The sequence below is a fragment of the Anneissia japonica genome, unplaced genomic scaffold, assembly GCF_011630105.1.
Source record: "Anneissia japonica isolate Jap-2015-1 unplaced genomic scaffold, ASM1163010v1 scaffold288118_len230876_cov182, whole genome shotgun sequence".
Classification (NCBI taxonomy): Eukaryota; Metazoa; Echinodermata; class Crinoidea; order Comatulida; family Comatulidae; genus Anneissia; species Anneissia japonica.
This window is the reverse complement of record NW_022709084.1, coordinates 176,584-189,330: the sequence shown is the minus strand read 5'-3', so window position 1 is coordinate 189,330 and position 12,747 is coordinate 176,584. Positions and strand designations below refer to the sequence as shown.

The window sequence follows — 12,747 nt, the reverse complement described above, 5'->3', positions numbered from 1 at the left end:
ATAAGAATACTAGAACGTTGACCGCAATGTATTCGATGTTTGAAATACACAGAACTGTGTGTGTGTACCATCCAAAATTGCTGCCATAGATTTAGCCAATCAAATTTCGTTTCCAATTGCGCCCTCAATTTACTCATAAAGTTCAGTACAGCTAGTTACCCATATGTTTGAAACTCAAGCGTTTCGGTGTTTGGGTGTAATGTACACAGATTTTAATTTTCATTCCTTGGTACTTTATTTTTTAATAAGATGCTCCACTTGGCCTCGTTTTGGCTACAATAGTTTAATAATTTGTTATTAGTCAGAGGGCTTGAAGGTGGTGCTTTACTACGTCTGACATCTTGGATGGTACACGTACATAACTCTGCATTGCTGCGCCATAAGTGCAAGGTAAAAATGAAGCAAGCAAAAGATAATATACAGACAAGTAAAAACGTTTGCGGGCAACCAAAGTTTCCATCTAGGTTGTCCGCCAGACAACTTTAAGTTTTTCCTTATTTCGAACACTTATATTGCAAACCATTGAATAACTAGTGCCATGATCATATTTGATCTACATATAATACTGTAGGTTTACATATAAACATGTATTCCTTCCATTTACTTGCTTGGATTATTGAAGTTCTGTATTGCTTACATCCTGATCTGGATTCCTTGAAGATTTATATACGGAAGTGAGAGTGTTAGGCTTGGATTTCCATTGTGTCTGTTAAGCTTCTTTGCTATTGACAGTTGAATTAAAGATGTTAATAATTTTTAGTAAATTAAATCAACGGTGCAAGCCGGAGTATCTTAAGCATGGGTGGCTGAGAATGGTTTGAACACTGGACCACAGTGTTGAGAACCTGAATGGAAATGCTATGACAAACTGCTTTCCACCCAATCATTGGTTGAAATACAAAAAAATTACCTAAGTTTTAATTGGAGTTGGGATTTAGTTACACTTTCCCAATTTTCGCACCCCCTCCCATGGCCGCAACCAGCCATCGCCCCTGGTACTATGAATACGTAAAGGTGGAGTTACATTACATACAAAGGCTCTATTGAATTTGTGAGGAAACATGAAATGATTAGAAAAAGCAATGCAACTTTGGATACTGAAGGCCAATGGAGGAAGTAAGAATGCTCTTTGACCTGTTTATTGGAGACACAACAACCGGATGTTTCAATTATTACCTGTAAAAGGTGAGGCCGATGCAATTAAAAGAGTAAACATACACTAAGCTGCAATAATGAAATATTATCTTAGATTGGAATCTGCATTATGACAGTTTTGAACTATGTTAATTAATAGTTATTTAGGATTATAAAATTATCCACTTTTTTAAAATCCAGCAATGATTAACTTAGGAATGATAAAACAGAAATGAACAGGAAAATGAAATCTATTAAGAGTGTATAGTTCATTCTCATGTAAAAGTTTTGTAGGGTTTTATTAGAAGGAATCCAATAAATATAATGTATACTGACTGGGAATGAAGTTCACTGTAAGCATCAAAGCTACCAGTCTTCTATTAAAGCTTTGTTTCCATACAATCACTACACATTATGCCAATACCATTAGGTGATGCTGATTGGTCGGTCGAATTAGGGAGCCTTCTCTATTGCGTTGGGGACTGCTACGTAGTACACCGATTGCACTCAGAACACTAGCAATAGTGTAGCGATATTAAGGGAACTAGGCTTGATGTTATCAAGCACACTATAAAAGTTACTAAAAGAAGCCTTAGTTTGATCCATTGTTTTGTCATTTATTAGATTATCTGGCTTGATATAATTATTTAAATATTATCAATGAACTGTAATGTAACTTGTACTGTATTGCCAATTTATGGTTTAATTGTATTATGCCTGTGATGGTCAATTTTATTTATTGATATTATTATTAAACGACAAATACAAAGCCGCAGCACAAAAATCTCAAGTGCTTTATATAACAAAATACAGATTCACCATACAGAACAACATGACAAATACCTTGCTGAAATACACAAGAATTAACAAGTAAATTAATAATAAATGTACAATTAATGAAAATATGTTTTTTATAGTATTATATAGTATAATTATATTATTTCTGAAGTAAAATAATTATAATACCATCTCAAATTATTTATTTTTAAGTGTTTGCAAATTATACAAGTAAGTCACGAATTTATATTTGAAATGACGTTCCTGAGTGGAAGGCAGGAAAGAGGTGGTTCTAAAATGTTTAACCTTTTTATTTACCACATCCTTAATTGGCATGCAATATACAGTAGTGTGCAGAACCGGGATTTGGTATACAATCAGAATTTAGCAATGTTTAAATGTTTCAGAATAAAGTAAGCTACTGTAGCACTAAAATACTGTAGATGGTTCTTTGAATTGTGTTTGCAATTTTAACCTACTTATTCAGGACTGCAAAAAAAGTTGTACACATTGTATCCCAACATTGCTTGTCAGGAGTAAGAAAAATCAACTTTTTTGTTGTTTTTTTTGTAAAAAAAATGCCTTCAGAAAAATTACCGGTGCATGTTCACTCACTTTTTCTTAATAATTAAGAATTTTTTCTTGATTTTTTTTTTTTTTTGCATCAACAGTCATTGATAAACTTTCATCATTAGCTATATATAATTATATTGGCCAGAGTAATTGAAGAGAAAACATTAACATTTCCAATTCAATCAATTTTAACTTTTATTTTTAATTTAACTATAATGATACTTGAATAATAATACTTACTGTAACTTACAGTATGGATTTGCTTAGAAAGAAGACAATGGTGATATATTTCTGGAATGATTTGATTTCCATCAACCATAGTGGTTTTTTAGCAGGACTGAAAAGTTTTTGTCAAATGTATTTAACCCATCTAAAGCCTGGTTAAATAATTTTCATCGATGGAAGTTCTTGTATCTTGTGAAATATTAATACTTGACAGCATCTGTTGCAAAATGACAGCTAATCGTTTATGGGATTACGTAGGAGAAGGGGTTATTGTACAGTAGATGTTAACCTTTCTATCCTCTCCCTTATAAAATAAAGTTTAGCCTTGGTCAAGTTTTATGCGGTCACTAAGGAAATAGCATATTTAAGCGTATTAGTGTGCCAATAATCAGTTGCTCATGTCTGTAATTTTTTAAACTTGTTAAAATCAGCAAGTGTATTTTGGCTTGAAAGTGGATGATAGCTAGCGTGAATAATGTCGATAAAAGCATCGGTGTCAATTAAGGTGTTAACGGTACAACGGAATCAAAGGAGTATGCAACAAGCGAAGGGTTGTGAGAACTTGAGTGGTCCGGTGAAGCCAGCACCAATTTATGAAACAATCTGTCGGCCAAACGATGATTATGAGCTGCCATCTTACCTCAGTAGATCGGCTTTGCAACTTTCTTGTGACCCACCAACCAAGTTTGAACCATTATCACCTAGTTTAAAATCCTTACCAAGGTAGTGTATGTCAAAATACAGTGAGAAGAGTACCATAATATTCTATTATAGATGCTTTATGCTTCTACAATTCAGAATTTCAATGTGTTGTTATTAAACTAGCAATTACTTTTATTTGATTTTAATAACAACACGTTGAAATTTAGAATTTCAATGTGTTGTTATTAAAATCAAATAAAAGTAATTGCTAGTTTCACATCTCTATCCTTATCAAATTTTGGAGCCTCATGAAAAAATTTATTATTTGCTATATAAAAAGTCAATCATTTTTCCATTATAAATGTAAATAGGTCTAATGACAATCTGAAAAGTTGTTGTCAAAGCCTAAAGAGGTGGAAACATAAATGGCAGAATACAGTACATTCCAAAGGTTTATTTTATAACTATTTTTTATATTTACCAGCCTATTTGCCACTATTCGGATAGTAAATAGCACATATTAATATTAAATACCCTCAGCAAAAATACTTTCAAACCCCTGACGTGAAACTCACAATTAATTGTATTTGGTCTTAAAGTTGAATTGTAAAATTCATGACTAATGTAAATTACATGTAATTATTGTGTACAGCATGTATGTATGCTATAAAATACATAATAGATATAGTATAGATGCTGAAAAGCAACAAAGCTGTGGGAAAACAATGGCTGGATCTCAGTAGAGATACAAAATTGATTTAGCTTCAAACAAATCATTGTACCAATACTGGCTCAGCTAAGATAATACAGTACACTATATACATTGGCCAAAAAGATATTTAAAACAATGCTATTCAAACCTTTATACCTCCATGTTCAAACTAACATCATGCCATAGCCTTCAGCTTAAAATTTCAGAATACAAGGTATTTGTTTTGACAGCCGTTTTGTTTGTTGTAACTGGCTAAGGGTCATCTTTTTTTTTTCCAAAACTCTCTTTTATTGAAAATAGAACAAGTAGTGGTGTAAATTTGAAATGGTCATAAATTAGAATTACCGTAGTGCTTGGTGTAAGGTCGGTCAACCAAAGTTATAGTTATACCTACCGTGTAAGTATTTTCTGCATAATCATTTATGATTTTTGTAGCAACTTTAATACTACTACTAATGTTATGTTTATAGAACAGTAATTTACTATAAGATAACAAATTCCAAATAATAAACTTTTTTTTTGTATTTGAGAATTTTCCTTGAAATTATTTTTACATCTAAGCATACACTTCTTATCAACATGCAAAGTTGTCTTTATGTAACAATGTCAATCAGCCTATCATTTATGTTTATACAACTCAATAGACATTTCTGCTAAGCCCCACCTAGAAAACGAGTCTATGTAAACTTGTGTGCTTGTGGGAGTACACATGTTCCAGGCCTGTTCTGATTTGTCAGTTATTAAGTTTGATTGGCACTCTGGCAAGATCTGTTGTGAAACCATGTTAAATCGTATAGGAAGTCTTCGAAGAAATTTGGTTTAATCTCAGTTTTTTGGAGTCAAAAAAGAAATTAAAACGTAACTATTGTATCGGAAGTGTTTTCTATTCTATTCAGCTTTAGGCACGAGAGCCAAGGATATGCCATATAGTGAACTAAATCACTTTTCAAAGTGGCAATCCCATCACAAGAAAACAGGGGCCGTATGGACTAGTACACTGGGGTAACCCTCTACTCAAATTTGAAAGATGTACTGGGTTCTTTAAAGTGCACATGAGCATTTGTGTACACTAGGCCTGCGGTTTATAGTCCTTATCTGAGAAGACTTGTTCCACCACCGGACCTAGGAGCGAGGTGGCCGTGAACGCATGCCATTATCGTTGGTTATGGTTACGGTGCCCCTGCCTTAACCACTCGGCCATTCGGCTTGCTCTTAAATCAATCGATATCTCCAACAATTTAAAAAATAATACACAAAAATAAAACAGAAAATGTATAGTCAGAGTGCAAGTAATGTAAAGGTACACGGGTATCTTAAAAGAGAACTAGCAAAATGATTTTTTGTTCTAGAGAGGATTTTTGATTTGCCATTAATAATAAAATCAACCTTAAAATCGTTTTTTGGCTTTTTTTTAATGAAGTTATAGGCGATTATATACGATTTTACCATAACGTCACTGGCGAAAAAGTAACAAAAGATCGTGTAAATAGCGCCGCGTATATGGTATCCGCCGCGTACGATCTTTGCGTGTATTCTGTAACCATGGCTGTAAATTGTGATTATTACAGCATGGAGGTATTAATAATACCTCCATGGTTACAGCATGCACGCAAAGATCGTACGTGGTGGATACCCTACGTGGTGGATACCCTTCGCAGCGCTATTTACACGATCTTTTGTTACCTTTTCGCCAGTGACGTCATGGTAAAATCGTATATAATCGCCTATAACTTCATAAAAAATAGCCAAAGAACGAATTTAAGGTTGATTCTATTATTAATGGCATATCAAAAATCCACTCTAGAACAAAAAATCATTTTGCTAGTTCTCTTTTAAGTCTTATTTAAGGAACTTGTGTATAGAGTTGATTTTATTAGTTATGAGAAATGTCCTGCTATACACTAGTGATTTAATCCAGTCACTGGGATTGAAAGAACTACCAACTAAACAATAATCTCAAATACATTTTATTAATGTGGTTTATAACAGGAAATATTAACCGTCCAAGGTATTTTCCCTTAATTTTGTCAAATACTTTTGTGTGGTAAATCTTGACTGCATGCAGAATGTCTGTGGTGCTATTAGGCTTTTTTGCAGTTACAGAAGACCAGGAATAACTGCCCAGGTAGCAGAAGGTTACACAATTCAGCGCACCAAATAGATGGGTATTGTATCTATAACCTAAGGTGCTAGGTAAAAAGTAAATATGAAAAAAAAAATGTTTTAGAAAATTATGGTTGTCAACATTTGTTTTGAGAGCAATAAGAGCTCAGAGTCCTACTGGTGGTAGCTATTGTGTGTGTGTGCTGAACCATTCAGATTCTTTCATGTACCTTTGGCCCCTGGTTAAATACTATCACTGCTGTCCATATTTTTCAGCTGAAGAACTGAAGTTAAAGTATAAAGTTGGGCACTCGCAGTGCGGGACGGTAGTTGGTTGATGCAATTCCATGCACGACGTTCGAGATTGTTTTAAATGACAATTCCTCCAGACTTTCACCGACAATCAGCAGACAGCGTCACATTGTCTGGCGCTTACACAGGGAGCGGAGTTGGCCGATGGCCCTACGATGTGTAGTGAGTCTTTAAGACCATCTTTAGGAAATGATGTATTTGGTAGTCCCATGTGCAGTATGGTCCATGGGCAAGTTAAAGAATGCAGTTACTACCTTTCCGCTGATGCCAAACAAACCCCACTAGAAATAAGTCTTCAAACTTGTGTGGGTTAAAACATTGGTGTGGTCCACACCAAAGAAAACCAACCAATCAATCATGTTCCTTGGTGTTATAGTGGAATATGGTTAGATTTATATAGTGCTTTACAGTATACCGAAGTTTCAAAATGCGCAAGGCATGGACTGGCTCATAATAGTAAATTCCTTATTCCTTATTCATTCGTGTCTGAGCTACCTGGGTTTTCCAGTATGTATCAGTACATTGAGGCCTCATCTCGAAATATATACTGGGTTGTGCAGATGAGCCTGTTGTATACACTGTTAACTTGGTACAATGCTCATATTATTAATATAATTTTAGTATGCACTGTAATTTGTAACATTATATTTTAGAGGGAAATAGACCATTAGGTAACATAGCATAAAAATTTTGTGAGTTATATTTACAGAACAGTACATGATTGTAGGTACCAGTATTGGTAATTTAATTTTTTATTTACATAGCGTGCATGTAATTTAATATAATATCAATGATTGTTGTCAATTGGCCTTCACTGATGGCTTGTTTCATACAATAGAATGTTGAATGATGATAATGTGAATAAAGTTAATTCTGTCTGGATGGCATTACAATTGACTACATTTAAGTTAGTACAGTATAATAAAAATATCCTGTATAGGTTGTTTAGGTACGTTTCCATGCTGAAAAACTAAATCTGGGAATTTATTTTTTTTTCAAGTTTGTTGAAACTTGTTGGTACACCAACCTGTTAAAAATCCTATTTGTGAAAGCAGCTGGCACAGTGGTTATGGCTTGGACTCCCAACCTTGAGGTCAAGGGTTCGACACCATCACTATGCAAGTCGCTTGTGTCCTTGGACAAAGGACTTTATCAGCGTTGGTCTGTCTCCACCAAGGAGTATGAATTGTACCTAGTAGGATCTAATACCTATTGGTGATTATATCGGATTATGGAATTGAGCTGAGGATATGTTAATAAGTGTTTGGTCCAGTGAGTGGGCTGGGGGTATTAAATAATAGCATAGAGGCTGTTCATGCGCTATAGTATGATGTGGCATTATTATTATTTTTAACACAATTACTGTTAGTTAGCATTTTCGTTGAAATGTAGTTTGTTTCTTTCGTGATGTTTGTTGGATGATTCCCTTTGTATGTTATATTTTTGCTTGTAACCTGTACTACAATTTAGCTTTGCTACAAAGTACATGATGGCTTCTACACTTACTTTAGTAACCTAAAGAAATGAAAATTGCAACATAATGTATAAATGATGATAGCAATAATAATAATAATAATAATAATAATAATAATAATAATAATCATAATAATAATAATAGCGGTAATAGTAATAATAATAATAACAACAATGTATTAAATCTCTAAGCAATATTTAGGTCTATTGTACATGCATTCCTTTTTAAATGTCTTAAACCTTAGGCCATGTAAAATAAACTAATTGGTTAGCATCCCCTCCCTACCATCAGATAGGCCATGACCTAATTTTTTTTTTCACCCATCAACTCCATTTAATATGGGTTTGTTTACCACCCATCCCCATGCCAGCCAGACCACTTGCAGTTTTATGATCTACTGTTGTTCTATACTGTAGCCACATGGCATCCATGATGCCTGTTGTGTTGGAGTGAATTGTGCATGATTATATAGAGAAAATTACATTATGACTGTAAATGTAGGTAAAGTTTGCTTGCTATAGATGAATTACATAATTTTCTTGTATGCAATTTTCGGTCTCTGTTGTTTTCTCCTTTGTTTTGCTGTTTTTCCTTGCAACACTCTTTTTTTATGTTCGGTGCGAGAAAAAAAAGAAAAAAAAAACTTCCCTACCTACCATGTAAATTGATAACATTTTTACATGGCCTTATGAATTGTATATTTTTATATTTCTCGATTGTTTTGATTGTATTTTACCTTGCTGTTGTGTTCGAAATAAAAAATGACTAAATGAAATGAATGGATATTATGAGTATTACAGGTCTACTGTACCGTTTATTCAAGCGACACTGTTCATGCAACCTGTGTCTCATTTTGGTGTCTTTGAAATGAGTAGGATTTTCTTGATTTTGTTTGTATGCCATGTGTCTTACTCCAATTTAAGACCACTTTTCTGCAATTTATTATTAACTTTATAACCATTGTGCATAGATACATCTGCACTTAAAAGTATATGAGTAATATACTCGCTGTTGTAGTTGGGCGATCACAAGGCTTGATTGAGTAGGCCTTGTTTCCTGTGTTATGCAGCCAGGTGTACTGTAAGCATGGTGTCCCTCTATTGGATTGATTTTTCATCTCGTTAAAAAATGGCTTGCCCAAGACTTAAATGTATTGTGTTTGTGGTAGTAAAAGGAAAAATAGAACATTTGGTCTAGTGATGTAGAAAATGAAACTGGTAATTTAATAGATAATGTGTGAACTAGACATGCTAATTGGTTAAGAAAGAAGACTTTGTTATTATTAGAAATTGAGAGTGAAGAGTCTGTATAATAAATAGTCTTGTTTTAGTTTCAAAGTTAGAAGACCACTAAAATAGTTGAATCAGTTATTGCTGCTGTTTCTTCTATGGAGACTCAGTATATTTGCAAGGCGTTGGAGAATGATAACAAAACCTGACTTTTGAGTAAATTGGCTACGGTAGTGGAAGATGCAGAAGAAAAAATGTCGAAAACCGTCTATATCTCCTCCTGTTAGGTTTGTTTGTTTTTTTCTCACATTTACTGATTCTTTTTGTTGTGTGTATAAAATGTAATATGTGTTGTAATTATTTGAGTGTAATTTTTTTTTTCCATTCAAATTTGTTTTGTTTTTTTTTCTCCTTGGGATACCTTATAGTGTACTTTAAAAAAATAAAATGTTGATTCTTGGTATATTTTTATTTTATTTCCAACTTCTTCCTTGTATGTTTTTCCAAGATTTTTTGATTATTGCTTTCTGCTGACATTTGAGTCAGAGCTCGTAAAGAAATACAATTGATTAGCTTTCAAGGTCCTTTTTTAGTGATATTATTTAAAGAGTAAATTATATTATGTTGCTGATAAAGTAAACATAATCATTCACCCTCGATTCAATTTTCAATTAGCTTTATGGTTCTCTGCATATGATTTGAATATGAAATAAAAATATACTGGTACAGTACTGGATTTTGGAGTATACTGTATGTCAACACAAAGCCTATAGTATATCTCCAGTTTTTTTACAAGAATGCCTTATATTTTTGTAAAATTCAAGCCCCTAAAATTAGTGTTGCAGTATAGGCCTACATCAGCTACGATACTATAGGCTATTGAGTTTCACTCCAACATTATTTCATTTTATTGTTTAAAGCTGCATTCACATCTGATCAAAACCCAAATTCTGACCGTGATAGTCATTGTCAAATTTGCTACTTAATTTGATTTGCTACCACAGTAGATTTATTTTTCTCAGCCTAGGCCTAGGCTATATAGTCAGTAACATCGCTGATCACAGGGGTGGATCCAGGATCTGCTGCATTATTTTTTATTCCCATACAATTAGGGCAGAAATTATAGAGGGGGCTATTTAAGGTCAGTTTAGTGAGCTGTTAAATATGAATATGTATAAGCATGACCTAAGTTCGACATTCGGTGTTTGTAAAGACCACCGGTAATGACGTCCGAGTTGCTATTATAAGTGTACGTTGGAAATTGAAGATTTATGTACAAGAATAGTGGATGCTAAAAAACCAAATATCATACTTTGTTGTGCAAGAGTAGTAGTAGGCCTATTGATTTGCGCTACGAGGGATGCACAAGGCATGAATAGCTAAATTGTATTGTATTTTTCAGTAGGCCAACAAAACTTTCATTTAATTGGTAATTATTAATTTAGGTCTTGCTGTAATTATTTCTCTACTACGATAATACAATCACTAAACTGACCTTAAATAGCTGCCTCGCACTTTAGTACTACTGTACTCTAAAGCTGATTCTTTGAATAGGCTTCATTATACTCATGGGTAGAGGCACATCAAGATCACATAGTGATGCTATTGTATTACCATAGTGCAAAAATATATCTTGCTTGGGGATAATGTTGAAGGTAAATGATGATTTACTTTAATAAATGTAAATAATGTACAATATACTGTACCAGTAGATTTAAGTCAACTGGAATATTAATCTCAATTAACAAGCCTCATTTTCTTTCTTAATTTACCGGCATGCATGGAAGAGAATTGTAAATTAATTTAGGAAATTTTGGCACAAAAACTGTCACTCAGTGTTTACAAAATAGACTGTATGCAGTTTAAAATGTTGATATGTGGCGCATGACTATAAACTTAAAACTGACTATGTGCTTAGAAGAGAATGAGTATGACATAAACAAGATATTTTACTTTTTCATATAAATAAGTTACATTTACTTTCAACAAAATATCAAAATTAGTCATAAAAAAACAAAATCCTGATTTCTAATATTTTGGAGTGAAACTATAAATTTGTACTTATTCAAAATATTAGACTGGGCCAAAGATGTCATGCTAGTGGTTAAAGACTAGAGTTTTATGTTAGTCTTGATCACCCATTAATATCAGGGGCTTATTTTTATGGTTCATGTTTTAAGGGAATTTATTTTGATATTTTGAAAACTGAAATCACAAAATGAAAGTCAGGGTTCGAAATAACGCTGGTGCGCCGGCCAATGGCTAGTAAAATGCATGGCAGACCTGTTAATTATCCCAATAACAAGTCCATGTGACCAGTTAAAATGTCAATGAAAGTCTGACGAAATACCAAAAGCTTTAATCATTCACCTCTTAACGATGTCTTTACAAAATATTTCACACACATAATGTCAACAAGATCGCTATTTTCTGTTTATTGTCATGTTAATGTCCGCTACGAACAGCCTCGGTCTCAGTCATTCAAGGCGAACCGATGAACATCACGCACTAGCCTAGACCATAGAGGAATCCATGGCTAGACGTACAAGGAGAAGGTGATTTCCGTCTGTGTGAGCACTGTGAAGTTAAAACATCCATGTCATGTATCCATCCCACAATGCAACGTGGGACAAAACGTTAATAAACAACGCAACGATTTCCAGACGAAATAACGTAATAATCACACTCTGTAAATGAACCGTTTGTACAGTCCCAATAGCATTGCCATGGATATTATCTATTAAAACGACACACCAGTAAAATGTTAGATAAAGCAGGGAGTTGGATAAAGTCAAAGTTAAGCCTTCCATTGTTTTAATAAAGTGCATTATCGCCTATGAATACTTAAAAATCGACTGTAATCAACCTGAAATGAAAAAGGAACTCGAAGCAATTGTTTCTACGACGGCTCTTTTTCAGTAGACGTTTAATTCGGATTTGGTATGTCATTAGATTCATATATCAGTCTACATGTAAATTACACTCACATTCCCCAAAAACATTGCTAATTACGGAGGGAATTTGCAGAGAATGGAATTTTAATTTGTTAGATTTATTTTTAGATTTTACTCTAAAACAAAACCACGAGGGTTTCTTATTCATTTTAATAAATTGTTTAATTAAAAAATTATCGGTTTACACTAAGCTTGTTCCTGTCAGCAAGCTGTCACGCACTATGAAACTTTGGGCGATCTGACGTCACCACAGCCAAGCACATGGGATTTTTGCCCAGCAACATGACCCCACGAAAAAACTAACCAATTAGCGGGCAGAGTTTAGGAGGCGCGACCTGATATTTACAACAAGCCGCATCGTCCTGACCACGAAGAATGTGTTGTGTTTACAGTTTAGAAAAAAATATCAGACCGAAAATTCACGTAAAAACAATATAAAAGCATTCATTTTATTGGTACAGTAATATAATTTGCTGTCACACAGCTAAACAACAGGTACTGTACATATTATATGTTCAATAAGGGATGTTAAATAATATGTTAACTTTTCATAGGCTAGTCATACCGAATTCACTGACTGGGCTATGCTAAGCCTATATTAGCGCTGTCTCT

General features: G+C 33.7%; 1 protein-coding gene across 1 annotated transcript in view; it reads left to right on the top strand.

Annotated features, from left to right (window-relative positions):
* Positions 1-3,169: 3,169 nt before the first annotated feature.
* Positions 3,170-12,747, top strand: part of LOC117106654 (vasodilator-stimulated phosphoprotein-like) — a 59,071-nt gene continuing 49,493 nt past the window's right edge. The window contains exon 1 of the mRNA XM_033248047.1: positions 3,170-3,432. Within this exon, the coding sequence (XP_033103938.1) occupies positions 3,185-3,432 (248 nt within the window). The 5' untranslated portion in view covers positions 3,170-3,184. The remainder of the gene's footprint in view (positions 3,433-12,747) is intronic.